The sequence below is a fragment of the Lynx canadensis genome, chromosome B4 (assembly GCF_007474595.2).
Source record: "Lynx canadensis isolate LIC74 chromosome B4, mLynCan4.pri.v2, whole genome shotgun sequence".
Taxonomy (NCBI): Eukaryota; Metazoa; Chordata; class Mammalia; order Carnivora; family Felidae; genus Lynx; species Lynx canadensis.
In genome coordinates, this window is record NC_044309.1 from 140,817,876 (window position 1) to 140,845,342 (window position 27,467).

Sequence of the window (27,467 nt, forward strand, 5' to 3'; positions counted from 1 at the left end):
ACCTTGATCAAAAGGAGGGGGAAAGTGGGAACGGGAATAAAGGGACGCTCGCTGGCATGGGCTTGGGATGCCAGGACGGAAGCTGCACCATTCGGCCAATCACAGGAGGAATCGTCAATTCCAGACCCAACAGAAGCGTCAGCAGGAAAGCATCCTCAGAAACCCTCATCATCCTTCTCCAACGGATTCCTTTTCCATAAAATAACGTTCCTCTTCGTTGTTAGTTACACTTGCTTATGGCTTTGCCGTCGTCTACTTATCCTGAATTTCAGTTCTCTGCTATTCCTGAATAAGCCCATTTTTGCTGGTAAAACGACTTTTATTTTTTGAGGTTAAGAGGTGCGCAGGAAGCGAGGATGGAACCATCTGTGCAGAGGCAGACCACTGGAGGGGGGGCCCCCGGTCACGGCCGTGGACATAGCGTCCCTGAGCCAGAGCCCCGGACAGCTCTGTAGCCTGGCCATCAGGACAGAGGCCTCAGGCAGTGGTGCACACGTGAGTGTTTAAAGCCGGCTCTTGGGGGACTAGTCTGTGGCGTCACCTCTGGAGTGCAAAGACTCCCACCCTGGCAGATTTCAAGCTGCCCGGTCGCGGCACTCGAGGAGCTGGGAGGAGGTGCACGGTCAGCTTGTCACTGCGGTGAGCTGCTTCCCCCAGACCCAGTATTCAGCCTGGGCCGTGCCCCCCAGCCTCACCGGCCACCTGCAGCATCTTCCACTCTGCTTCAAGCTGCCCTCTCAGGTATATCAGGGCCTGTGTGTCCTCTGGGGAGGCCATGGAGAAGGGACCCAGGCCGGGGGGCGCCTCTCCCTGCAACACCCGGGCCAGGATCCCTGCAAGCTGGGATGTGGATCCCTGGGCCGGGAGCAGAGGTGGAAGCAGCAAGTCACTGGTCGCTCCCCACCTGCCCCCACCCCCACCCCCAGCACATCCGCCCCCTGCCCAGCTCACCTGCTCCAGCAGGACCAGGACTCGGCCCCCCGCCGGCCCCCGCAGCAGAGAAGCCAGGAGTGCGGCTTGGGGGGCCTGCAGGCCGTGGGCTGGCCCCAGCGCCACCAGCACGAGGTCAGGCTGGAAGCCATAGGCCAGGGGCAGCACAAGGGCCAGAACGCAGCTCACGAACCCACCAGTAGTCTGTGGGAAGAACGGCAGTCAGGGGTCACCCCGCCTCCCAGTGTCAGGTGCGCAGCCACACCAACAGCCCCACCAGGAAGGGCAGGGGGAGGAGCGGGCCGGCCAGCACGAGGACACCCTGCCCTCGACATCGCCGCTCACCCCTGGCAGTGGCACGGAGACCTGGAACATGGATGGGGCGGCCGCTTCCTTGCCTCTGATGTTCAGCCACAGATTCCTCCTTCCAGGGAAGAGCGAGCACGCGCGGGGGGTGAGCAGGATAGAGCGAGCACGCGCGGGGGGTGAGCGGGGAAGAGCGAGCACACGCGGGGGGTGAGCTGCTGTTTGCCCTCCAGAGCCCAGACCACAGAAGGGGAGGTGGAGGAGACCTTGGGGGGCGGGGGGAGGGGGCACTGCTGACCCTCTGTGCTGGAGACCCTCCCAGGGACTCCTCTGCCAGCCCCCAGCTGTGGAAGGCCCTGCCCACCCATCACCCATGGGGACCCAGGACTGCGTGCCCACCCACACACAAGGCTGGATGTACACCTGACCCAAGGGTCATACCCGTCGTCGGCAAGGTCTGCGGGCCGATCCAGCTGTCCCACAGCCACACACAGAAGCCTGGAGGAAAAGTTGGCCCCAGGACAGGTTGCACTCACCCAACCTGGAATCCATTCCCAGAGCCCTCCCCACGCAGCGGGGAGCAGGAGTGGTGGCCGGCAGGGCAGGGGGTGCCCACGGGCCATGCCCTGAAGACTCACCTCCGCGCTCCGTGGGACAAGCTGCGCCGAATGACCACATCCAGGGTGGGAGCCGCAGCGGGCTCCGGGGTTGCTGCAATGCCACTGCTCACCTGGAGGGGTCGACAGTGGGCGCGCAGGACCACTCCCAACCAGATAAACAGACACATCTGCCCCTTCTCTGGGCCCCCCTCTACATAGCTGCCATCTGTGAGATGCTTAAAACTAACTTACGTCATCCCCTTCACCTCTCCGTCAAGGAGTATTTAGTTGGGAAGACTGAGTGACCCTGAACTCATGACCCTGTCCCTGAGGACTGTTCTAGAAAGGATCCAGGCACAAGGTAACTCACGTCCATGTGGTTGTGCGCCACCGAGCACTCCCCTGGACAGGCCATCTGCTGTGGGCAGGTCCTGGGCCCTGGGCCCTGCCCCTGGCTCATGGCCACCCTTGGCCCATCCCAGGTGCACCCACCTGCCCATCCAGGATCCCATTCAAGAGGTGCAGGACCTTCCCAAGTGCAGTGAGAGCCTTGTCCTGGGCCAGGGCCTCGTGTAGCCTATGGTGGGAAACCAAGACACATGGACAGGAATTGACAGACCGCAGCACATGTACACACACAGCCCCCTCCCCCTCCCCAGGCCCACGCTGCCCACCTGGCCCAGGCCCGTGTCTCCTCCTGTGGGGCTGACCCCTCCTGACGGAGGACGTCGGCAGGTAGGACCAGAGCGGCATCCAGTGCAGTCAGGGCAACAGCCGTGCGGACAGGCAGTGTGGGGTTGAGGTGCAGCTGGTCTAGGAGGGAACTCAGTGCGGCCGAGGCCTGTGCCTCTGCTGCCTTGAATTTGGGTCCCCCGGGAGATACAGGTGAGGCTCTCCGCTCCAGGGAGTAGGTGCTGGGATTCAGTATGGGGGTCGACCCTAGGGGGTGGTTCAGAGTCAAAGCCACTGCGTGGGAGCCCAGGATGTGACCCTGCCTCCCAGCTTAGGCCACACTGACCTTGCTGCCGGAGGCTCTTCCAATGAGGGGTCTGGGCAGCCCGGACACTCTGGATGGATTCCAGGGCACTGTGGGGAGAAGCAGGAGCAGTGAGGCCTGGCATCGTACCCCCAGGCCTTCCCACCTTCCTGGCCCCGAACCTGTGATGAGGCTCCATGGGCCCCGACAGGGGCAAGGCAGGGTCACCCAGCAGCGCCTTCACCACCATGCACACGGACTGGGACAGCGACTCCAGGTGGTAGCCTCCCTGGGAGGAGAAAGAAAGGAAGGGATGTGACTGGGCCAGGGCGTCGCCATCCCAGGCAGGATACCCCGTCCTGTACAGCAGGCCCCCTCTGATGGCACCCCCGCATCTGACCAGTGAGCCCTCCCAGCTGTCACGGTCACCTCCAGCACAGCACAGACTCGGCCGCCGGCCAGCACCTGCAGCAGCTGTGTGAGGTGGGAGAAGCACTCCGGCGTGGCCCGCATCTGCCCCTGGAACCAGAGCCCAGCGTGATGGGCGCCTGGCCCCGGGACCCCGGGAGCCCTCCCCTGCCAGGCCAGGCCCTCACCTCAGGATCCCCGATCGCAGAGTCAAATCCTGCTGAGATGAGCACCAGCTCAGGGTCAAACTGTGGGCGGGGCCACGCGGGGATGGGCAGGAAAGAGACCGGAGCAGGGGTGAAGGAGGCCCCTCCAGATAGCACTCCCCAACTCCCCATCCGGAGGGTTCCATTCTGCTATGGTGTGGGCGGGGGGGGGGGGGGGGGCGGGTACTCTGGACAGAGGATCGCCCTCCCCTTCTCCTGCCATCAAGACCACTCCTGCCCCCCATGCAGTTACCTCAAAGGCCACGGGGAGCAGCACATGGAGGAAGGCGGCCACGTAGTCAGCATTTCCCATCCCAACCTGTGGCCATGGGGCATCAGTGCTGGGCCCCGTGGCAGAGGGCTATGAAGTCTCCGTCCCTGGGGCCCAAACTCTGGGGGTGACCCTGGAAGGATGCCCTGAACTCTGTTCAGGAGGCCTGGGGCTGCGGGGCAGGGGCGAGGCCTGGGTGAGGGGCACTGTGTAGGCGGCTGGCGGGAGAGGCAGGCACCTGATTCCAGGGCAGGTTGACAGTGAAGCCACGGCCCTGCCCCTGCCCAACAGCATCTGCATCCGATTCTCGAAGGTAGGGCCAAAAGTGCCCATGCTCATAGCGGTGCCAGGAAAAGTAGAGGACGCTGTGGACAACCAGCCACGACCAGAGGTCAAGACCTTGTCCCCATGGCTCCCAGCAAAGGCTCTCGGGGAAGGGTCGCGTCCCCGGCTCACCTGGGGTCATCCTCAAAGATATACTGGATGCCCTGACCATGGTGGACATCCCAGTCGACAATGAGGATCCTGGGGACAGGGAGTGCTCAGAGGTCACTGAGCGGCAGAGCCTCTGACCTTGGGGCCACAGCCTACCCCAGGAAGAGAAGGGGCTGGACGGGGTCTCTCAGCAGCCCGCTCTACCACCCTCCTGTCGGGCCTGGGCCCCTGCCTCGCAGTGCACACCTGTGCAGCCCGTGTCTCTGCTTGGCGTATTTGGCTGCTATGGCCACATTGTTGAACACGCAGAATCCGTTGGCAGCGGCTCTCTGGCTGTGATGCCCAGGAGGTCTGTGGGTGAAAATTGGGTGTGGGGCACATCAGGGTCATCCTGTGCCCTCACAGGGCCACCCACGGGTGGGAGCGACCCAGGAAGGGGACAGCTCTCACCTCACCAGGGCGAGCCCGTTGTGCACAGCCCCCGTCAGCACGGCATCCACCAGCTGCAGCGCAGCCCCCACGGCCAGCCGGGCACAGTGGAAGGTACTCTGTGGGGCAGGGGTGCAAATGAGCCCCTACCCCCCGCACCTCACAGGCTCTGCCCAGGCCCGCGCAGGGTACAGCAGGCAGCAGGGCGTGTAGGCCATGTGCACATTCATGAATGTGGGGCCGTTGGCCAGGGTTGGCGGCAAGGCCATAAATCAGGCACGGGCATGTGGATGTGCAGTGGGGAGGTAGCGTGTCCCCACCCAGGAAGTGGTGTGTCCCCAGGGCCGCACCGGATGGAAGTAGACAGCGTCGTATTGTCCAGACAGCGCCTGTAGTTCCCTGGTGCTCAAGGTCTGGGTTCCTCGCAACAAGGACACATACTCTGGGCTGCAGGGGGACAGGTAGGCAAGGCAGGGTCACCAGCAGGACGAGGAGGAGAAAGAGGGGCTGGACCCCTGGGGGCACTGCCCACCTCACTGTTTCGTCACCCACCCACCCAATGGTGAAACTGAGGCAGGTAGGGGAGATGCTCTGTTTTCAAGATGCTGGCAGGCTGGGTGGCCTCAGGTCCTAGCTGGCCTCCTCTGTGGCATGTGGCTCCCCAGGGTCTGACCTGTGTACCAGGCCCAGCTCTGCCTCGGAGGCCTCTCGGGCTGCCAACTGTAGACACCTCTGCTCCAGGCCCCACTGCCGCAGGCGCTCCAGGGCTGCAGTCAGGCGCTCCGGACGCTCGATCTCACACTCAGGGCTGAGTGGACACAGAGCTCAGGGTCCAGAGCCCCCTCTCCATCCTCCCACCTCTGCCAGGTCACACTTACTCTTCCCAGAGCAGCTGGGCCGCTGTCATGTCCTCGTGGTACACCAGCGCAGTCCTCATGGCACAGCCGTGGTCACTTTGGGCCACCCTGGCTGGGCAGGTGAATGCACTGCCTGTCCCCTCCTTGCAGCCCCCCGGAGCTGGGACGACCGGCAGGGAGCCTGGGCAGGAACACGCAGAATCCAGGCAGGGAAGTAGGCCGACAGGGGGGCTCCCAGGGCCAGATTTCCCCACTTCCTCAGACTCTGACCCAGCGCCCAAAACCCCGCCCCGAAGCGCGGCCTGACGGGAGCTGGGCTGGCGAGACGCCTGGGGCCCGGGCGGGCCGGGGCTGTGCTGCCCCATCTCTCCTACTCCGCGCTCCGGCTGCGGCTCCAAGACCTACCTTCCCCCACCCCAGCCCGGAGCCTGAGGCGTGTCGCGGGCCTCCCTCTCCCTCTAGAGGCGGAGGGGGCGGGTGAGGTCCAGTGTGCCCAGGACCCCGCGGACCGCCCCAAATCTCCCCCGACCCAGCCTGACCGCGCAGGCCAAGGCGTCAGTCGCGTCCTCAGCCCATCACGTCTGGCGCTGCCCTGGGACGCATCCGAGGGCCGCTTGGGCTAGGGGAGGCCGGGCCTGGGCGACGTCGACGCGCAGCGCTTCCCCCGAGGTGTAAGAAGGGAGTGGCGGGGTCCGATTTGAGCTCCAGAAAGACCCTGGCCAAAGAGCAGACCAGTCGGAGGGTCAGGGGGTGGCAGAGCCGCTAGACAAGAGCCGCGGAAGCGTGGGGCGAGGCAAGGCAGGAGGGCAAGGCGAACAGAGGGAGGGTCTGGGCGAGGAATGCATGCATGAGGCCAGCAACCGAGCCAGATGGCCAGAGAGGAGGAAAGTGGGAGCCAGGGGCCTGAAACATAAGGGCTCTGGCAACAGCGCCCAGGGCCCGAATCCTGAGGCGGCGGGCTTCACGGAGGCGGCGTTCTGAAGGGAATAGGCCCTGGGGGGCGGGGCACGTAGGAGGCGGGGCCCTGGGCGGGAGTGCAGCCAACCCCGTTCGTGGGTGCCCCGGAAGTGTAGGAATGGCCCCTACGGCGGGAAGGATACGGCCCGCGGCCCCACCGGGGTTCCCACCGTCCCGGTCGAGGCACCTGCCAGAGTCCACAACGGACAGGCTACCAGCGCCGGGAAGACTCCGATTGGGTCATTTGGGGTCAGGTGCCCACCCCTCAGCCAATCACGGTGGCTATGGGGCTGGCGTACTCTGATTGGCCATCCTGGCACACGTGGTCCCAGAGGCGGGGCCTGTGGCAGACCGCCCTTCCCGGATCGCCCTGAGCCGGGGGTCCAGAGAAGGGTCGGCCCCGGGAGCACCAGAGAGCTCCTGAGCAGAGAAGGCCGGTGTCCACTGTGGCAACTCGGCTGGGCCAACTGTTCACGTGTCCGGCCGAACTCCAGGCCAGAAGGGGGACGGCCTGGCCCCGCTTTGGGCGTACCTGCCCTGGGGACAAGTGGGAGGAGCCAGTGCGAACGCAGGAGCCCTAGAGCCTAGAGAGCCCGGCTCTCCGAGACGTCCACTGGCTGGCAGAAGGCTGCGCGGGCTCGCCGATGGCGCTGGCATGTGGACGCCGGGGCGGGAGGTTTCAAATGACAACAGAACCCACTGGCGTACTGTGTGTGACAGGTGCCTCAAAGCGTCTAGCGTGACCCCTCCTCTCCAGGAACCTGGCCCTGGAGACTGCTGGGAGCTCAGACAGCTGGGACTGAGCCCCACGTTGGGCCCTAACGCCCCGTCCTGAGCGGGCTCTGCCTGGGGCCTGGCTCCAGAGTCTAAACCTTTAGAGGAAGTCCTCAGAAGGGGCGGGACCAATCCCTACCCCGGGGGCTTCAGGCTCTGGGCTCACAGTGGACCTGGGAGGAAGGGCGTGCCCCGGCACAGCTACTAAGTAGGGACTGAGGCTCTGGAGCCAGCTTCTTTTCTCTATGCCTGGCTGCAGCTCAGAGACCTAAAGGTGGAGATCCAGCGCGAGAATTAGGAAGGAAAGCCAGAGTGGGATCTCTACAAAAGGGTTTATTTCCTTCCCGTCATGTGGGCATAGCACAGGGCCAATTTACATTCCGGGCTGGGGGTTCAGGAGAGTCCACACCAACGCCCCCCAGGAGAGACATCCCTGAGTAGGCACTCAGTGCCCTCCCTGTGTGTCTCTTTCAGCTGTGTGAACTGGGTTCCAGCAGGGGCTGGAGCGGACAGGATCAGGCCAAGCCTTGACCCAAGCCTCACCACCCCCATCCCCCACAGGCTCTGAGGCTTCTTGTTGCACCTGGGGAAGGGGACCACTGCCCAGGGAGTCAGAGGCCAGTCCCAGGTCAGTTTGGCATCCTGTTCAGAAGGTCCAGATGCCCCCCCCCCCCAAGGTTAGACTGAGGTGGTAGCCTTGAGAGCAGGGTAACGGCTGGGGGAGGGGGTCCATGGAACCATAGGTCTCCTGGGATGCAAACCCCAGCCAGAGTCACAGTGATAATCAGGATCCCCTTCCAGGTGGAAGCCCCAGCCAGGGTCCTCAAGGCCCCCTCCCCACCGCTCTCAGGGCCCAGGGGTCTTCACAGCGCTGTCTCCTTGGACACCTTGGTCCCCAGCTGTCGGGGAGGCTTGAAGCTGAGCACTTCCTTATATGTGACACCTGGGGTGGGGTGAGGGAGACAGATCATCACGGGAGAAGGGGCCCCATCACCCTTCAGAATCAGCTCCTACAATTCACACCAAAGGCAGAAGCCAGTGACCCAGGAAGAACACTGGGCCCAGCTCACTGGTACCCGCCCCGACCAGCACTGAGTCCTGTGAGGGGCGGCTCAGGGTAGGGGTGGGAAGAGCTCCCCGGCGCTAGAGCACAGGCTGTTAGCCATTGACCTAGGGGCCCAGCCAGTCCCCAAAAACATCAGGGCCAGAGGTCATTGCTGGAGTGCAGGTGCCACTTCATCCGAGGCTACGGCCACTCTCAGCCCACCTGTGCCCATCCACCCTGAAGGAGCTCCTGTAACCCAAACCCACTGCCCCTGGCGTGGCCAGACAGGCCCTGGCCCCGCAGCCTTCTGCAGTGAGCAGAGGCTGTCCTGGCAATGTAAATCAATGTGTCTACTCAAGCGGAGCCACTCAGGGCCCCAGCAGGGCACACCTCGATTTCTGGATCGAGACTATCCATAGAAACTTAAACGAGGGGAATTCCCACCACCCACAGCATCTGCCCTCCTTGCCTAGTGGTCCTGTCCCCTGTCCCCAGAGCAAGCCATCCCAAAGGAAGGAGAAAGCCTGATTTGCTTCTCCTCTGGCCAGTCTGCAGCGGGACAGGTTCTGCTCAGCCTACCTCACTGTTTCCAGGCTCACCTGGCCAGTGGAGCACCTGTTTGGGGGACTCTGCTCCTCCAGAGCCCAGTTCAGGAAACACTGTGCATTTAGAGCAGACGATCTGTGGTTTGCCCTGCCTGTGGCATGGATGTATTCCCGCCCCCTGTGGTGCCTCCTAGGCCCTTCATCTGATCCTAACACAGGGCTCAACCCATACACGGAAGGTCTATGTGAAGCTGGCTGTTCCCAGGGAAACAGGAGGCGATGAGAGTTTGCATTCCTGACCAGGGGCTTAGCCACAAACAGGTCACGTGTTCCCCATGGTCTATAGTAAAAGTAAAATCTCTTACCACAGTCTGTGTGGGTGGGGACCACAGAGAGGAGCCTGTGGCCCGTGGTTTTCATGTTATCTTTTTTAGCAGCAGAAAACTTTCCCCAAACTGAACGAAACTTAAAAGCACAAAACAGCACAACCAAAGGCGGAGCTCTGTTGAGAGTTACAAGCACCCCGTGCCTTAAGGAACGTGATTTGGGAACCACCAGTCCAGTCCCACCCTGACCCCCGTGTGTAGGACCAAGGCCCTATGTCTGAGGCAGAGCCAAGATGGGGCCTAGGACACAGTGGCCACCATGTGCCACGGCCCCAGCAGTGCTAACCGCTGCCCTCGGACATCCCAGCACCCTCCAGGCTGGTCCTGCAGCCACCAAGAGAAGGACACCAAGCCCAGCCCTCACTGCCTGCCATTCTGCCAAGACAGTTCCAGCACAGGGCTTCAGGACCACAGCAGAGGGAGGCCTGGGGACCTGGCAGGTGTCCCTGAGCCCAGCCTGAGGCTTAATATTTGCTGGTTGGCCCTCAGGGAGGAAGGGAAGGGCCCTTAGTGTAAGGCAACAGCCAGCCTGGCAGTACAGAGCAGTTACAGGTACATCTGAACTGCTCAGTGGGACTGGAGGAACAGGCGAGGGGTGGTGAGGGGGCTGGCTGGGGCTGGGGGTGGGGGGCTTCTGCTGTTGGCAGGACATGAGAGGTGTGAGTTGTGCAGGTGGGAGGGGTCCTGAAAAGGGCAGAGAGGCAAGGACGAGTTCAAGAGGTAAGAGTGGAGGCTTGGGGGATGAGTGGGAGTGGAGGGGCTCCAGAATGGCCAGGACATGGGAAGGATGCGGGCAGCATTGGGCAGGGCCGGCAGGGCCGGGAGAAGCCAAGTGCTCACAACGGCCCTGAGCTGAGAGCTGCCTCCTGCAACTTCCAGAACTCCCCTCCCGCTCTTGTTTGTGCCGAACCTCCTGCCAGGAACATTCTTTCATCCCTCAGCTCCAGCCAGAGGTCACCTTGACCTAGAAGCCCCACTGCCCTCTGAGTCTGTTGTGTTCCTCAGCTGACCTGCATCCCAGGACTCAGAGCCCAGGCACAGGCCCTGCCCAGAGCCCCCCACTCACGCTTCCACTCGTCCAGCGTGCGATCCACATCGTCAAAGGACTCGTCGTACTTCTGGGCCTTGGGTTCATCCTCCGTGTCCTGCAGTGACTCGAAGTAGGGGTGTGTGAGCGCCTCGGCCGCAGTCACCCGCCGTTCTGCATCCAGTACCAGCATTTTCTCCAGGAGGTTCACAGCTGCGGGGAGAACTGGTTAGGGAGGGTCGCAGGCCCCAGCGCCCTGGTCACTGACCCCACCCCACCCCCCAGTCCAGCCCTACCCAGAGGACTTGCGTTAGTCAGGATGGAGGCAAAATCCTTCTTCTCCAGCTCGGGGAGGCCCTTCATGTAGTTCTTCGCCTTTTAAGGAAGAAAGGGTAAGGGGCCAACCCACAGGCCCGGGCCCAGCCCCTCCAGCCCCCGCCCAGCTCCCCACTGACCTCGGCACTCTGCAGCCTCTGCACAAATTCATCGGGAGGAGTCCCTGTCACCTTCATGATCTCCTTCAGCTGGTCCAGGTCTGTGCTGAGATGAGGAGCACAGCACGGGGCCAGAGAGCAGGGCGCACCCCCCCACCTGGCTGGGGCAGCATGCCCAGCACCCCCCCAGACCCAGCCTACGCCCCACAAGTGTAGGATACGGTCACTGCCCTTGAACAGCGTCTTCCCTGTGATCATCTCTGCCATGATGCAGCCCGCTGACCAGATGTCCACTGAGACAGAAGCCCCTGCATCAGGGCTCTGTGGGCCAGGGAGGGGGGCGGGGGACACAGACACGGGAGGGGGACGTGGACATAGGGGCCATCCAGCCTGCCACACCCTCGCCCCAATCCCATCCCAGGTCAGCAGCCTCCCCAAGGGAAGAAGGTGGGCAAGGCCAGGGTGGCCCTGCGTCTCTGGGCATTCTCACCCGTCTGGGTGTAGTGCATCCAATTCAAGATGACCTCAGGTGCACGGTACCACCGGGTCACCACGTACCCAGTCATCTCGCTGTCGGCCTGCCTGGCCAAGCCGAAGTCCAGGATCTATAGTCAGAATCAGGAAGGTGGGGCAATACGGCCCCCGGGGAGCAGGTGGGCCAGCCTATGACCCAGGAGCACCGGGCACACCGGGGCCTCTGCCAACCCTCCAGGGCCTGAGGTCATGGCCTCTCCATGAGTTCCTCCCCATGGCCAGTGCCGCCAGCCCCACCCGACCTTGCCTTCTCCTACCCTCAGGAGCGGGCACTCCCATGGGTCTCCTCTCCCTGCTCCTCTACTCTCTGCTGACCCCAGGACCTGGCCAGCGCTTTGCAGGGGCCCCCTCGGCCCTATGCTGGCTCAGGTATGGAGGACCGGGGACACCTCCCGCCCTTCACCTTAATCAGGTGTGAGAGTGCGCCCACTTCGGCCCTCCATTCCCCGTGCATCAAGTGCCTCCCCAGGGCCCATCTGCCTGTCAGCTGCCAGCCATGGCCTGGATGGCTGGGGTCTGGTCCCTCTGCCTGGGCTCGAGCCAACACTCCCCCAGGCCTGAGGGCCCAGGGCTACAGGCAGATGGACAGGCGGGGAGAGATGCCCCCCCCCCCCCCCCCCCCCCCCCCCCCCCCCCGCCCATCCCAACCAACACACACCTTCAGCTCACAGTCCTCATTCACTGCCAGATTGCCAGGCTTCAGGTCCTGGGGGCACAAGAAAGGTGGGCGAGCAGCCCCTCCCACCACACCAGGGCCAGAGCCCGGACACCTGAATGGGGGGCAGCCAGACTCGGCCATCCCCACCCGGATGCCCTTCCAAGAAGGACAGAGGTACCCAGGCCCCCACAGCTGTGCGTGAGCCTCGCACACACTCCCCACTGGCCCCATCTTGCCCCCTCACAGGCCAGCAGTGGAGGCTCCTGGCAGTCAGGCCCCTCCCACACCTACAGGCCACAGGAAGTTCCCACCCAGCACCAGGACTCACCCTGTGGATGATGCCAGCAGCATGGATGTACTATGGGGACAGACAGAGGGTCAGTGGCAGTCAGCTCTGGGACCTCAGAACCACGGACGAGCAATCCCACCCTGGCCCCGGCCTGGCCTGGGGGGCTCTGCCCCTCCTGCAGCACCCCTGTGCGCTCCCACCTTTAGCCCCTTCAGCATCTGGTAGACAAGGAACTGGATTCGGTCCTCGCTCAGCTTCTCGTGCTTCATGAGTTTGCCCAGGTCGGTGCCCATGAACGGCATCACCAGGTAACTGCAGGGACCGGGGTGGGTGCGGACAGTGGGCATCACACCCCCTGGGCCTAGGCTCAGACCCTGGAGTCCCTGGGGATCGCCTGGCAGCACCTTCTACCTTCCACAGTGCAGCACCAGGCTCCACCCACCTTCCCAACGCACACCTGCCCCAGAATGTCAGGTGGGTCAGGACCGTGTTCTGGGGTTTCCTGCAGGGCCACGTGGAGGCTAGGGTCTAGGGAGCACCAGGGATCACAGACAGAAGAGGGTGCAAGAGGAAGGAGGGAAGTGCCTGTGGGCAGGGGTGGGGACAGGAGGACACAGGCTGTGGCTCAGAGGAGCAGGCTGGGCCTGTAGGTGGAGGGAGAGAGACACAGAGCAGAGACACTTAACACCTCGCCAGGACACTGAGGCCTATGTGTGTCCTCGACCTCTGCAAGGTCAGACGGCAAGGAGCCTGTCCTCAGCCCTTCCCAGGCTCAGCCCCCAGCCTTGGCCGACGACAGTACGAATCCAGGGATGGCAGACACAGGCAGGCCCCCTGCCGCCCCTCCCCTGCCTGCCAGCAAAGGTCAGCAGCTCCAGTTACAAAGCCACATACTTGACGCCAGGGTCCCAGAGCACGGGGCCTGCTGGCTAACCGACGCAGGTCCAACGCTCACACCTCCAGCACTGGACAGCCCGTGCCAGGCGTGGTCCAAGGAGGCCCGGGCTGCACCCAGCTGCGCCAGTGCCGTGGGTCCCAGGGGTGCGTGGCAGGGGGTGGACTGTGGTGTGGGGAAGGGGTGGGCGGTGTGCATCCCGACCCCGCTGGGCCGCAGGGACAGGCCCACATGCCAACACAGAGCCCGAGTCAGCACCCAAGAGCAACCCAACACCCCTCTGCCCTGCCCAGCCCTCCCAGGACAGCACTCACAAGTCTGTGAAATCATCCAGGGTTTCGTCAGGAGTGAACACGTCCAGCAGCCCGATGACCTGGGGAGGAGGCCAGAGTGACAGGTGGGATGGGGGCACAGTGGAGGGCATGGGGGTTCAGGCAAACCCCCGAGGCTGGCACTGTGCTCTGAGCAGGAAAGCCCCCTACAGATGTCCCCGTCCCTTCCCACTGTCCACAGGGCCTGGCTCTGTCTGTTGGCCACGCAACCCAGCGCTGGCACACATGCCCATAGACACAGGCTATTTTTGAGTGATGACCACAGGAATCCTCTGGGGGAGGGGCAGCCCCAAGTCTGGGTCAGCTCCCAGCCACCCAAGGAGCTCCAGCCCCTTGGCCCTTTGTCCCCCTCTTCCTGTCTCCATGGAAGACTCGAGACCAGGGTGGGACAGCCCCCCAGGGGAGTGCCAGCCCCCAGCAGGTCCACCAGGGAGCCTAGTTTCCGCTGGAGAGGCCCAGGCTGACAGCACCATGATCGAGCTGACAGCTAGACCCAGCCCCGCAGGTCCCTGGGCAGCTTGTACATCCTAGTGGCCAGAGGGGCAGCTGGATGTGCCAGGAGGGAGGACCCCTGGTATAGGCCATGCAAATGGGGGCCGAGGTAGAAGGGAGAACACTCCAAGCGTTTGAGGAACACGGGGAGAAAGGCCAGGTGGCCGAGGCCCAGGCCAGGGAGCAGCCAAGGAGAGGCCCGAGGGAGCCCAAGTAGGCCCTTGCATGCCAGGTGAAGGTTTGGCTTCGATCCTAAGAGCTGCCGAGAAAGGGTTTAAATAGGTGTGATGCTGAGTGAGTCCCTCTGTGTGCTGTATGGGGACAGACAGGAGTGAGGCAAGAGTGGACACAAGGTGGAGGGACGGCTAGATGGCCTTCAGAGCCGCCAGCCAGAGCCATGGGGACAGGGAAGGAGAGGACAGAGAGGGAGGTCCAGTGAGGGCCTGGAGGCAGGCAAGTACTAGGGAATGAGGACAGTGTCTTTGCAAGAAGAGGACAGAGGACAGGGTCCCCAAGTGTAAGGAGGGTCCATCAGGTTGATGGAGACTTCCGTACCTCTGCGGCGTGGATTCTGGCCTAAAGTGCAGGGAAGGAGAGGGAGAAGGCCCGAAGCGTGGGTGGAAGGGTGGGACCCGCCATGGCACCCAGCCCCTCATAGCCTCAGTGTTCTTGTAGGAAAATGGGTTTACGATGGGCTGAGCCTCCTAGCTGCGTTCAGGCACCATGCAGGCAGCGGCAGCTGGCTGCTAGCGGGTTGGGAGCTCAGCTGGGAAGGCACAGAGGGGGGGATTGGGCCAGGGGGCCCAGCAACTGAAGGAAAGCCCTGAGACCTTGGGGAATGGGCAGGGCAGGCAGGAGAGGGGGGCAGTTGGGGAGGAGTACGCAGCCTTGAGGAGATGGGTCTGCCTTCATGGGAACCAACCTGGGCATGACTGGGTGTAACCAGAAGGTAGGGAGGGCAGCGCTGGGCTGCTGTCCGTCCCAAATGGATTCTGCCCCTGTCCGCCCCCCCCCCCCCCGCCCCGGGAAGGGCCAAGGGCAGAGAGGGAAAGTCAGAGTGAATGAAGGACCCAGTGTCAAGGGGACAAGTTTCCTGGTGGACGTGGGACTCATTTTCCCCGAAGGAGGCTGATGGCTCTGATGATCCAGGAGGGGCCACACCATCAGGAGCATGATTAGCCCAGGGTCTGAGTACTCACACCAGCAGTCCAAACTAGGGGTGAGGCAGGAATGGCTGGTGTGGGAGGGACAGAGTTCAGGGCCACAGGAAGGACATCGAGAAGCAACGGGGGCTCCCCTAGGAGAGAGAAGGGACCCAGACCTGCCCTCTCCCGGCACAGAAGGAGGCGTCTCTGCGCTGGCCACTGCCTAGTGCCCTCCACACGCCAGCTCTGTAAACCCCATCACCCCCGGACACCCCAGGGCTCTGAGGTGACAATGCCGGCATGCCAACTCCTGCTCGGTGACTAGCTCTGCACCCCTGAACCGAGGCTGGGGCGGTGGACTGGAGCAGACTGCGCAGGACAGGGACCCCACGGGTGCAGAAGGGGGCCTGGGGTGCAGCTGTGGAGGATGCCTGGGGAGAGGGAAGAGGCTGGTGCCTCTAGGATGACTGTGTCCTCTCTCACCTCCAGGCTCCGGCTGGGGGCAGGGTTGGGGTGAGGCCTGGAGGATGCCCTTGGGCTGGGCAAGCCACCGTCCCCTGACTGGGATCTGGGTTGAGGAGCCAGATGTGGTCCCAGGAGCGAGCCAAGGAGCTAAGCCCTTGGCAGGGCCTGGCCTAGCAGCGAGGACTGGAGCCTGGGGAAGCAGTCTCTCTCAGAAAGGGGGCGGGGGGGGCCCTGCCTGCCCTCAGCACGTGGAGCCCCACCAGCATCGTGGCGTACAACGCCCTGATCCCGCACGTCCGCCCTGCCACAAGGGCGGGGTCGCCCAGGGGCTGGGTACCAGGGCCTCAGCCTCCCAGGGCAGGACTCGCACGGATGGACGAGGAGGCCCCGAGCCCAGCTGAGCGGGGACCAGCGCGACTCACGTTCTCGTGACGCATGTGCTTGAGGAGGCGAAGCTCGCGGTAGGCGCGCTTGGCGAACAGCTCGGACTGGAAGGGCCGGTACAGCTTCTTGATGGCCACCTTGGCACCGGTGCGGCTGTCCACGGCCGAGCTGCGGGGCGCACCGCTGAGCGGGAGGCCGGCCCGCCCCCGCCGCGCGCCCCCGCCGCCCGCCGGCCGCCCCGCCCGGCCTGCGCTCACCACACGGCGCCGTACGCGCCGGAGCCCACGGGCTGCAGGTCCTGGTACACGGCGCGCACCTCCCAGGCCGTCTTGGTCACCTCCTGGCGGTAAAAGCCCTTGCGGGCGGGCGGCGGGGAGCTCATGGCAGCCCCGGGCGCCGCCCCCCGCCGCAGACCCCGTGGGCGCTGCGCCCCGAGGACCGGTGGGAGGGGGGGGGGGGACACCCGGGATCGGCGGGACTCCCTTGGCGCGCGCCCGGGGCCGCCGCCCGGGTCCTCCGGTTCCCGGCTCGCTCCCCTTTTCCCGCCGCCGCCCTCCCGGCTGTCGGGAGCGCGCGACCCCGGCCCGACCCCAGCCCGGGCCCGGGGTAGCGCGCGGTCCCTCCCCTGCCCGCCGACCAACCGGCCCCCGGGCCGCGCGCACGTGACGCCCCCGCCCGCCCTCCGGCCCCTGCGGAAACCCGAGGCGGCCGCGGCGGGGGAGGGCCGGCCGGGGACGGGGGAGCGCCGCCCCGCAGGGCAGTGCCCGCCCGAACGCACTCCGCCGGAGGCCCCCGCCGCCTCCCCACCGGAGCTGGACTCCCCCGGCCCGGGTCGGGCGGTGTCTCAGCCTTAGCGCCTTGGGGCTCCCGGCTCCTCCCCAGTAGCCACGCCCCCGGGGAGCTGGGCCCCGACGGAGGGCCTCTTATTCCCAGCCGCAGGTCACTGTCCACCCGCCTCACCAACTCCACCCCACCGACCTGGTCCCCCAGCCCTGAGCCCCCCTCCGCTCCCACCGGGCTGAGCTCCGCGTTCCGCAAGTCTGCTGCCCACCTTGCAGGACACGCCCCTCCCCTGGGGCTGACCATCCTGTCCCAGTATGGGGTTTCCCCCCAACCCTCCAATTGCCGGCATCCCCTTCCCTGTGGAGGAGCTGGTTCCGTTTCCCAAACTTAGGCTGCATCCCCAACACCCCTCCCTGTGACCTCCCGACCCCAGGAGCCAGAGAAGTTGTTCCTGTAGGGTCCCCCCCTTGGGCCCTTGTGCACCTCCCAACCCCCTCCTCTCCATCCCCCCCCACCCACCCACCCAGTGGGAAAGCCTGCTCCCAGCATTTGCAAGTCCCTTTGTCCGTCCCCCCTTCTGCCCAGCTTACTCCCTCCGGTTTGTCTCAAGGTTGGTCTGAGCCTCTCCACCCTCTCCAGAAAGTTGTGCTTGACCCCCGGGGGTGAAGGAGGGCCCCACTTGGGCTCTCTGCGCCCTCTTTAACCCTCGATGGGGGCAGCGTCCTTCCATGTCTGGCCACATCCTGGACCAGATGCTCCTGGAGGACAGAGCCCCCTCCTCCACCTCCTCCACCCAGAAACCTAGGCCTGAGAACCAGTGGAGTAACAGGATCCCCGAGGCCCCCTGCCCCTCCCTCTGTGCCCCGCGGGCCGCTGCCGCCATGAATCAGCAGCTCAGAGGCGGCCAGAGCAGCTTTGCACCTGCGCTGCGGGCTGGTGATCTGCAGCACCCAGGACTGGAGACTAGTCAGTGGGAGCAGCCCGGGGTCACTGGAGCCACAGCCACCTGTGCCCTTCATGCCCTGGGCTGCCTGTGGCACTCCACCTGCCTCCTCCAGGAGGCCCCTAGCTGGCCTTCTTACTCCCCGGGGTGGGGTCCAGGGGTCTGCTCGTCTGGTCGGCTTCCCTAGGTGGCACGTGTCCCAGTTCTCCCATCCCCTACCCCCCACCCAGCCTCGCTTGGTTTCCAGGGGTTCCCCAGAACCTGAGGCCCAGTAGCCATACTGACCAGGCCCCTGGAGGCCTCACTCCCACATGGTCTCCACCCCCAAGGCCCAGGGCAAGGGCACGACTGTCCTTGTTGAGGCCAGTGCCTTTCCTCCGTTGAACTGCAGTGCAAGTGTGTCCTGAGAGCAGGTGGTCTCTTTCCCCTTAAAGAAGCTATTCCCCCCACACACACCCGCTTCACGCAGTTCCAAGCAAGGACAGGCCTTTGCTCCCAGAGACCCCCGATTGTCCCCCAGCAGCCTCCCTGACCACTGAAAGGCAGCACAGGTCTGCATCTGGGCCAGAAGCTGAGCCCGCCCAATGCATTCCTCAGCAAGGCAGCTGGGGTCCATCTGTGGGCGGCCATCCTGCCTTGTCCCTCCTCAGAACCCATTAGCCTGGGTGGAGAACCCAGTCCACCCCACCCCGGTCCCCCTGAGCTCTTGGGGAGCAGGGAGGGTGCTATGCCGGCGATGGCTGCTTGTCCGCCTGGAGACCCAAGGGATGGAGGCAGTGCGGGGTCTGGTGGGGCCAGGCCAGCTGGGGATGTGGTGCACAGAGCCAGCGACCCACTCCAGGCAGTGCGGACAGCCAGGCAGCGGGGCCGGGAGACTTGGGACACAAGCCGAGTGAGAGAGAACCCCTTTATTGTGAAACCCTGGTGCAGGCACTTGACGTTGAGGCCTCTGGAAGGTGGGAGGTCACCAGCTCCTGCATAGGGTGCCACCACCCCACAGAGAAGCCCCTCGACGGAGGACCCACACCCCCAACATGTTGAGCAGGTTCGTGTCCAGAGCTTACTAGATCAGCTCCATCCTGGAAGAAGGGAGGATGAGGGTCACCCACAGACCAGAACCCCCGGCTCTCAGTGGCAGGGCCAGGTGGACAGAGGTAGAGCGTGCAGAGCTCTGGGCCAAGGTCCGGAGCCTGAGTCCAAGTCTGCACTGCTGTGTGCCCCCTCCCCCCGCCCCCTCCAGGCTGGAGCCCCCTGTGCCAACCAGCTCTTCACACCTTAGAAGCACCTGCAGCAGCCCCCACAGACAAGGAGAAAGCGCTGGCTTTTGTCCACTGGACGCCGCCGCCCGCCTGAGCCCCTCGAACGGTACACACGGGATCTCAGCAGCAGCACCACCACCCCTGCACCCCTACAGCGGGCACTGAGGGAAGGGGAAGTGACAGTGCGGCCACCTCCGTTCAAGCTTCTTGCTGGTCATGGAAGCTGGCCCTCCCCTCAGGCAGCCACGGATTCACACGTGCCTGCACACGCCTTGACACGTAGGTACCAGGAGCACACGTTAGTGCACACGTGCCACACACAGCACAGGTGAACGCACGGCTCCAGAATGACTTTCTGATTTGATACCTGGTGGCCGTCCCTACCCTGCCAGCCTCCAGGAAAGACCCCGCCCAGCTTTCAGACTCGGGGCTCCGCATTTTCCAGAGTAGCGCCGTACTTGGGGGCTGAGAAGCTCTGACAACTGAGACCCCCACTTCAGTCTCCAGGGGGCCCTCCAGAGACAGTCCTCTGGGACTCAGGAGATCTGGAGACAGACACACTCCCCAGAGGGACCCCTTATGGCATCCAGGTGAGGTCCTGAGGGAGACCCAGATTGCTGGGAGGAGGCAGGGGGAGCAAGGACGCTCTGCCTAGACTCCTGCCCCAGTGGCTTGCACACAGGCACGCTTCTGTGCGTTCACATGCATACGAGGACTGCCCACGAGGAGCGGTGTGCAGGCGAGGGGTCCCAGGCTAGGGTCGGGCCTGCTGGCCACAGAGGTGCTGGGAGGCACTCCTCGTGGGAATCCGGCAGGCTGAGGGAATCCTGCAGTTCGAGTGGCCGGCCGGCACATTCCCCTCACTGCTCAATATCCAGGCTGCCAGGTGACTGCGGCGGCTCCGGGGGCTTGAAGCTGAGGACCTCCTGGTAGGTGAGCTCTGGGGAGCCAAGGAAAGGGTGAGCTCCTGCGGTCGCTGGTGGCTGGCCCGTCTCCCCTGCTACCCCAGCCCGTCACCCCGACGGCAGCCTCAGCTGCCCGCCCCCCCTTCCTTCCGGAGTCTGCCCTGTGCTGCCCGCCCCCCAGGTCCCTGCTGGACACCCCTCACCCCATCTCTACCTGCCCCACCCTGGAGGGGGGGGGGGCGGCGCTCTGGGAGGAACTAGAACACTTCCAGAAGGAAGCAGGCAACTCCTAGCCTCCGGGGGAATGAAGCCCTCAGGCCCTGGGCTCCACCTCTCCCACCCAGCCCTCCTCAAGCTCACCCTTCCACTCCTCCACGGTCCGCTCCTTGGCCTCAACGCTTTCATCATAGGGCTCAGCCTCGGGCTCATCGTCGGGGTCGTGGTACTGGCTGAAGTAGGCATGGGCCAGGGCCTCGGCCGCACTGACCCTCTGGTCACTGTCCAGCACCAGCATCCTTCCCAGGAGATCCACAGCTAGAGCGGCCAGTGGAAGGGGGGTGGTCAGTTAGGCATCTAGGGCCAGACGTGGAGCCCAGCCCAGACCCAGGGCGCATCCTCACCCAGGGGGTTGGCTCCACGGAAGATGCTCCTGAGGTCCTTCTGGGGCATGGGGGGCAGGGACTGGATGTATGTCCGGGCCTGGGGGCACAGAGGAAGGGCCTGAGGGGGCTGCTCACACCCTCCCTCCCCTGGCCCCAAGCCAGGCAGGCGCTTGCTGAGAGAAGCCCCCAGACTCATTCCCTCCAACAGGCCTGGACAAGAACATGCACAGACCAGAAGCATCTCCCACTTGGGGGTTAGCGGCTCGAGCACGCCACTTGGCTCTCGATGCCTGGAGCCCCGGGGCCTGGTGTCGCCCCACTGCTCTGGGCAAGGGCACTGTTGGTTAGTGCTGGGGTTGTGCCCTCGTTGTCCCTCATGCCCCAAGGACCGGCTTCCCTGTTCACCTGTTTCTCCCTTAAGGGGTCAGGCGCTGCCTCAGGCTGCATTCCGCTGTGACCCCTGCTCCCCACAGGCTCCCTGGTCTACTCCCACAGAGCCCCTCCCCCCAGAGTACCTGAGGGCATGGTTAGCAGAAGGAGCCGGGAGCTGGTGACTCACGTGTTCCGATGATATTTTTGCTAGAACCTCAGGGCTGGGCGTGCCCACCACCTCCATGATTCGCTTCAGCTGGTCGATGTCTGCCTGGCTGAGGAAATGCCCACTGGCCAGGAGTTGACCCTTCCCAGCCCCCAGATCCCAGACCTTGGGACACTGCCCCAAACCTGCTCTCCTACACCGGGGGGGGGGGGGCAGAGGAGGCAAGACCAGCCAGAAAGGGCCAGTGCCACATCCCCTGAGACCCACCCAGCAGAAAGGGACCCAGCCTGGGGCAAGGATACAGTCATTTCCTGGGAAGAGGGCCTTTCCCTGGAGCAGCTCAGCCATGATGCAGCCCACAGACCAGATGTCCACTGTTGGCGAAGGAGTCTCCATTAGCCTGCCCTCCCCAAGCCCCCCTCAGAGAATCAGGGGGCTGTCCGGACAGTGCCAGCCCAGTGGCCTCTCGGTCACACCCGGGCCCAAAGACAGCAGCCCGCTTACTCCTCTAGACCCAACCCTGGGAGGGGGAGGAGTTAGCCCAAGACCTGCTGTGCTCAGTACCTGTAAGGTCTGTTTTGGAACGACGGTCCCAAACCTTGCCTGTCCCCAAGGCTGGACACAAGCACTCCCCCCCCCCCCCCGCAAGGTCCTTGGCCTTTGGCCCCATAAGCCCCCACCCTCCCCAGGCCCTGGCCTGCCTGCCCACCCTGGTCCAACACAACCCGTGTGCCCCCATATGGGCTGACATCACCTGTCTGGTTGTAGTGCATCCAGTTGAGCATGATCTCAGGCGCGCGGTACCAGCGGGTGGCCACATAGCCGGTCATCTCCTCATCAGCCTGGCGGGCTAGCCCAAAGTCCAGGATCTAGAGTGACCACCAGGCCTGTCAGTGCCTCCAGGCAGGCCCCCTCTGCCGGCCAGCAGGGTGACCGCCCCGCCCGCACGGCCAGCTCACCCTAAGCTCACAGTCCTCGTTTACAGCCACGTTGCTGGGCTTCAGGTCCTGTGGGGCAGGCAGGGCGTGAGCGCAGGAGCAGGGCAGCGCCAGCCCCGGCCCTCACCCGGTGGCCACACCTACCCGGTGGATGATCCCCGCGGAGTGGATGTACTGCAAGGGGGAGACGGGGCGAGCGTCAGGTTGTGGCCACCACATCCCACCCTGCGCCCACCTGCGTGGCGCCCACCTTGAGCCCGCGCAGCAGCTGGTAAACCAGGAACTGGACGTGCTCGTCGCTCAGCGCCTGGCACTTGACGATGTTGTTCAGGTCGGCGCCCATCAGGGTGGTCACCAGGTACCTGGGAGGGGTCAGGGGTCAGGACAGCCCCCCCCCCCCCCCCGCCCCATACAAGCTCCCGCCCAGCTGCCACGGTGGCTGCCACTCACACTTCGCTGAAGTCCTCAATGGAGGTGGCCGGCGTGAACACGTCCAGCAGCCCGATGACCTGGGAGGGGGGCGGGAGTCAGGCCTGCCCCGCCCGGGGAGCCCCGTCCCGCCCCACCCCGCCCCGCTGACCCGCCCCAGGGCTCTCTGCTCACGTTCTCGTGCTTCAGGTGTTTGAGCAGCCGCAGCTCGCGGTAGGTCCTCCGCGCGTGGATCAGAGACTGGAAAGGTCGCGACAGCTTCTTCACTGCCACCTTCTGGCGCAGCCGCGTGTCGTAGGCCGAGCTGCAAGGCGGGCAAGTGAGGCAGCGCGGGCGCAGAGGGGGGACCCAGCTGGGCGCCCCCAGGCCCTGCTCCTTTTGGGCCTAATCTCGCCCTCTGAGCGCACTTTTGCTCGGAGGACCCCTAGGGTGCACCAGGTGCAGCCAGCCCCTGACCGGCCTGGAAAGCCTCTCCTCTGAGCCTCCTCTGGGCCGGATCGCACCCTCCAGCCCGCCCCTTCCCACCAGTATTCAGGCCCACAAGGTCCTGGCCTGCCCCCACCTGGGAGTCCTAGAGCAGGACCCGGATCTTCTCCCCCAACTCAGCATGAGGCTGGGGGAGGGTCTCCAATGACCAGGCCGGGAAAACAACCACTGCAAATTGTTCTCCTGTTCCCCTGTGGGCCCATGCATGGGGGCGGGGGGGGGGGGGGCTCCCCAGGTGGTTCCAGAGCCACCTCCAAAGCCCCTGGACCCCCAACGCCTCTGAATATTCAAAATATGGACAAAAAACTGGCCAAGGGTGTTTACTGGATTATTGTTTTTTAAGAATGAAAAACTGGACAACACGAAATGTTCGACAGAGGGTGGTATCTGGACCCCCACTCCACTCCCCAGCTCCTCACAGCCTCACCCACCTACTCTTCCTCAGCAGAGACAAAATGGTCACTGGCATCATCTCCAAATGCAAATAGTCTGTCACCCCCACCCTCTCAGAGTCCCACTGCCCCCAGCACTGGAGCCGTGCTAACAGCCATGCCTTTACCAAGACTGTTTGGTCACCGACGCCCAGACCTTCCCTCTCTCCCAGTTTACCTCCACTCTCTAGGACCCTGCTTCCCCCAGGAACGAGTGTGCACAGACAGGATGCTCATGGGCCCAGGTGGTGGTGGAGGAGAGCCAGCCAGGTGCCTGGGGCACCCAGGCCCCTTCCCCCAGCCTGTCGCCTGCTGGGGAAGGTCCAAGTCACTTCTGGGGAGGCAAGCAGGGGAGTGGCTCCTCATGTGGGGCAGCGGACCTTTTCCCCCAGTGCTGTCTGCACAATCTGGTGACACAGAATTGGCACTAGGTCACCAGCTTCACCGTGGGAGCCCAGGAGAGGGCCGTCACCTGCACCGGGGCAACAGAGCAATGGGGAGAGACCCAGGCCTCGCTCAGGGAGCTGGCCCCCCCTAGGGACCCCCGAAGGTGGCTCCAGTTGAGAGGTGAATCCAGCGAAGACTCTATGCGGGGCCACTAACGCATCATCCCTGACCCTCTTCCTGCCCTTGAGGTCTTAGAGATGAAGTCAGAGGCCAGAGGCTGGACCAGCTGAAATGGCCAGCCTGCGGATTCTGGCAAGCTGGCGGATGACTGCAGATGGGAGGTGCGGGTGGGGGGTGCCGAGCCCTTACACCAGCCCTTACAGCACTGGGACTCTGGAGGGGTTCAGGAAGTGCCACTGGTAACCTTCTGTCAGAGCCAGGAGTAAAGCCCCATCCCGAGGGGCTCTGGCCTCCCCACCTAAGACCCCCCTCAGTGGACGGCAGCCACCAGCTCAGGCCTTGGTAAGGACCCCACTGGGTTTGGGGGGAGCACCTCTCAACATCCACATCCACACTCAGCCTGAAGGTATTGTAACTGCACCCCCACCACCTGGAACCACCTCACCTTAAGCCCCACCCCCAGTCCCTCCACAGCCCCACACAGGTCTCAGCCAAACCCCCAACCCTGTCTCCCACTTCCAGACTCTGTCCTCTGTCAGGGCCCCAGGGCTCAACTGTGGGGCTGTGGTCTGAGCTCTCTTGGTGGGGGCAACAATGGAGCAGGGGTAGACCCCCACAAGCACTGCAGGGGGAATGGTAGGCTTCTCTGATCAGGCCTGAGCCCCATCCAGAGTCTGAGACCCTTTGGAAAACAGGGGAGGGGGCAGGACCCAGGGGAGTTTTGAAGCCAATGTAAGGGGAGGGGTCCTGCCCTCCCTCAAGTTGGGCTTTCTCTTTTGCAAACAAGACCACCCATCCTAGGAACGGGGCAGACCCCAGAGCTGCCCAACCCTTGACGGGGGAGAGGGTGGCACCCTGGACGCCTGTTCGCACATTTAGGGGCCCGGGAGACCCGCCCTTTGGCCGGCTGTGACGCCGCAGGATTTGGGCCCGGTGGGGGTGCTCCGGCTGGGACCGGGGGGGGGGGGGAGAACGACCCCTCTCCCTCACCCGGAGCGGCGTCCGGTAGGAAAGTTTCCTTCTTCCTGCCCCCGACCCCCCATTCATTCCCGCGATCGGTGAACGGCCCGGGGGCGGAGGCAGGGCGAGGCCCCTCCCCACGCCAGGAACCTCGCCAAGGGAGGGGAGGGGGCGCGCACTCCGTCCCGCCCGCACCTCCCCGCCCTCCCCGCCCTCCCCGCCGCCCCTACCAGACCGAGCCGTAGGCGCCCGAGCCCACCGGGCGCAGCCCCTGCAGCCGCTGAGGCACCTCCCACACCGTCTTGTTGAGTTCCTGCCGGTAGAAGCCTGCGCGCGGGCCCGACATGTCCGAAGCGGCCGCCGCTCGGCCCGCGCCCCGCCCCGCGCCCCCGCCCCCGCCCCCGCCCCCGCCCCGCGCCGGAGCCCGAGCCCGAGCGGAGCGGACGGAGGGCGGCGGGAGGAGGCGGCGGCGGGCGCGGCGCGGGGCGGGGCCGGGGTGGGGGTGCGCGGGGACGGCCGCGCGGCTTCCTGCCCCTGCCGGGCGGCGGCCGGCCGGAAGCCAGCCCTGCCCTCCCCTCCCGGGGTCGCGGCCGGGGCGCCTCTGCCTCCTGGGGTCCGCACTGGCCCCAGCGTCCGCCCGCGTTCGGCCCTCGGCCGCGCCCCGCCCCTGCCAGGCCGCCTCCGCTCCCCGCACCCTCCCCTGCCCGCACCGGTGCCGGCACCTCGGGTTCGCTCATCCCTCCTCTCCCCGCTCCTGCTCCGGGCCCTGCACGACACCCCCACCCCCCAGCCTGCTCCCTCAAGATCAAGCTGTGGGAGCGGTTTTTCCACCGATGTAGAAAATGCTACCTAATCACAACTGGACACTTGACTGGGTCCCCCTCTGGGGTGTGCAGATGGCGGCGCCCTGCATCCCGGGCCAGCCTGGCCTCCCTCTCCCTTGGAGGCCGTTCTCGGCTTGGCCGTGTGGTTCCTCCGCGGGGAACCTTCCGTGGTCCGAAGCCGGCCGCTGGGCGCCGTCCGGCCGCCCCTGGGGAGAAGTGTGGCTGCTGGGCGGGCCTGGGGAACCAGCCCTGTCAGGACCAGGGACAGCGGCAGCGCCAGGGGACCTCGGAGGCGCTGCACCCATCAAATGCTATCCCCAAGTGTGTCCTTTCTGGTTCCTGGTACCTTGCCTCCTTCTAAACGCACCCTCGGCTGTCACCTCTTCCAGGAAGCCCACCCTGACTTTCCTATGTACAGAAGAGCTCCTCTGGCGCGTAACCGCTGTTACGCCTCCGCGCTCAGCGCGTTCCCTGGTTTCCTCTCCTGGCCTGGAAGGATTATTTCGAGCAGGCTGCTGTAACTGACGGGGGGGGGGGGGGGGGGGGGGGGGAGATGTTCCTCATTCCAGCAAGACGGCCTCCCGCGACTGTCTGTTGCTCTGCACCCGCGTAGTTACTTTCCATTTTGAAGTGATACGTGTTCGCAGACAGCATTGTCCCCAGGACAGACGCCTCCTGGCCCTCTATGTTGGGAGGGCAGTGAGTACTGTCTGGGCTGCAGCCTCCTGGAAAAGTGGGAAATCAGGCTCTGCGTGGCCCGAACCCCCACCTCTCAAAGACAAACTAAAACCTGAGTTCTTACGTGAAATCGCCTGATTTTTAAATATTGGCAACCAAATTAAAACAAGACATCTCAAGGCAGTGCCAGGCAAACGGACATAACTGCCCAGCGAATCAAAACCCTGGCGGGGGGTGGTGGCTGGGTGGGGGGCGCTGGGTGGCTCAGGGGGTTAAGCCTGGGACTTTGGCTCCGGTCATGATCTCAGGGTTTGTGAGTTCGCCCCCCCCCCCCCCGCCCCCCGCAGTCCGGGTTGCTGCTGCCTGCGCAGAGCCCGCTTGGGATCTTCTGTCCTCTCTCTCTCTCTGCCCCTCGCCCCCCAAAAATAAACATTAAAACCAAATAAGACAAAACAACTCTGGCGGGAGCCAAGAAACCACAAAGAGGGGCGCCTGGGTGGCTCAGTCGGTTAAGCGTCCGACTTCAGCTCAGGTCACGATCTCGCGGTCCGTGAGTTCGAGCCCGGCGTCAGGCTCTGGGCTGACAGCTCAGAGCCTGGAGCCGGCTTCCGATTCTGTGTCTCCCTCTCTCTCTGCCCCCCCCCCCCCTCCCCCCCCCCCGTTCATGCTCTGTCTCTGTCTCAAAAATAAATAAACGTTAAAAAAAATTAAAAAAAAAAAAAAAGAAACCACAGAGAAAGCGATCCGAGTCTCGCTCCGGCCAGCCTTGCGTGACTTAGGCCAAGTCCGGAGCCATCCCTGGCCTCAGTTTCCCCTCTGGGAGCCAGTGCTGGTCGGGCGGTGGTGGGGGGAGGACACCGGTGTCGCCCCGCTCCGCCCCTCCTCCAGAGTCCCCGCCTTCCCGGGGGGCGGAGGCGCGCCGAGCCCGGGGCTGCGGGGAGAGGAGGCGGCCTTTGTTCGCGCTAGGCGGGCGCTCCCCCCCTCCCCCCCCCCACCCGCAACCAAAGCAGGTTCCCCGGGCGACAGGCTCCGCCCTTCTTCCGCGACCCGGGGGTGGAGTCGTGCCGCCCCTAGGGGAGCCTGCGCCCGGCCTCCCCCTACCTGCCCCAAATCCGGGCTAAGTGGTCGGAACTGACCAGAGCGGAGTGGACTACCCGGCCGGCTCAGTGAGTCAGGCAGAATGGAGGCCCTCCCTCAGGATTCACCCCCGTCGGCCCACCTGGCCCCAGGCTGGCGGGTCCTGGCCAAGCTGCCTCCTGGGGAGGGTCCGGGAGAGAAACCAGGGAGTTTCCGGTGGTGGTTAGGGTGGGGAGAGGGCACAAAGCCGGACAGGTCAGGAAGTCCC

At 64.6% G+C, this 27,467-nt stretch overlaps 3 protein-coding genes across 7 annotated transcripts; all 3 read right to left on the bottom strand.

The window, feature by feature from the left end:
• Positions 1-298: 298 nt before the first annotated feature.
• HDAC10 (histone deacetylase 10) lies at positions 299-6,568 on the bottom strand. Of its 3 annotated transcripts, XM_030320979.1 has the most exons (21): positions 5,439-6,568; positions 5,234-5,368; positions 4,911-5,007; positions 4,582-4,679; positions 4,378-4,482; positions 4,153-4,221; positions 3,935-4,061; positions 3,679-3,744; positions 3,408-3,467; positions 3,241-3,330; positions 2,994-3,100; positions 2,854-2,921; positions 2,510-2,774; positions 2,328-2,412; positions 1,875-1,966; positions 1,678-1,734; positions 1,422-1,502; positions 1,276-1,390; positions 952-1,134; positions 696-855; positions 299-605 (listed from the first exon to the last, which is right to left on the bottom strand). In XM_030320979.1, the coding sequence occupies exons 1-21, from the start codon at positions 5,780-5,782 to the stop codon at positions 538-540; spliced, it is 2,472 nt and encodes an 823-aa protein (XP_030176839.1). In that variant the 5' UTR covers positions 5,783-6,568; the 3' UTR covers positions 299-537. The 3 variants fall into 3 exon arrangements, with proteins under 3 accessions (XP_030176839.1, XP_030176840.1, XP_030176841.1); XM_030320980.1 differs by lacking the exon at positions 1,422-1,502 and having other exon boundaries at positions 1,276-1,354; positions 5,439-6,567; XM_030320981.1 differs by lacking the exons at positions 299-605; positions 696-855 and having other exon boundaries at positions 982-1,134; positions 1,276-1,502.
• An 893-nt stretch (positions 6,569-7,461) lies between these two features.
• Positions 7,462-16,188, bottom strand: MAPK12 (mitogen-activated protein kinase 12). Of its 2 annotated transcripts, XM_030320982.1 has the most exons (12): positions 16,037-16,187; positions 15,818-15,947; positions 13,276-13,334; positions 12,267-12,378; positions 12,106-12,135; positions 11,778-11,825; positions 11,076-11,190; positions 10,807-10,878; positions 10,607-10,686; positions 10,448-10,526; positions 10,191-10,364; positions 7,462-8,091 (listed from the first exon to the last, which is right to left on the bottom strand). In XM_030320982.1, the coding sequence occupies exons 1-12, from the start codon at positions 16,159-16,161 to the stop codon at positions 8,012-8,014; spliced, it is 1,104 nt and encodes a 367-aa protein (XP_030176842.1). In that variant the 5' UTR covers positions 16,162-16,187; the 3' UTR covers positions 7,462-8,011. The 2 variants fall into 2 exon arrangements, with proteins under 2 accessions (XP_030176842.1, XP_030176843.1); XM_030320983.1 differs by lacking the exon at positions 12,106-12,135 and having other exon boundaries at positions 16,037-16,188.
• A 2,210-nt stretch (positions 16,189-18,398) lies between these two features.
• On the bottom strand, positions 18,399-24,981 carry MAPK11 (mitogen-activated protein kinase 11). 2 transcript variants are annotated; one of them, XM_030320985.1, is made up of 12 exons: positions 24,851-24,981; positions 22,351-22,480; positions 22,198-22,256; positions 21,998-22,109; positions 21,892-21,921; positions 21,769-21,816; positions 21,564-21,678; positions 21,112-21,183; positions 20,831-20,910; positions 20,290-20,368; positions 20,030-20,203; positions 18,399-19,704 (listed from the first exon to the last, which is right to left on the bottom strand). In XM_030320985.1, the coding sequence occupies exons 1-12, from the start codon at positions 24,964-24,966 to the stop codon at positions 19,625-19,627; spliced, it is 1,095 nt and encodes a 364-aa protein (XP_030176845.1). In that variant the 5' UTR covers positions 24,967-24,981; the 3' UTR covers positions 18,399-19,624. The 2 variants fall into 2 exon arrangements, with proteins under 2 accessions (XP_030176845.1, XP_030176844.1); XM_030320984.1 differs by lacking the exon at positions 24,851-24,981 and adding an exon at positions 23,272-24,717.
• Positions 24,982-27,467: the final 2,486 nt, after the last annotated feature.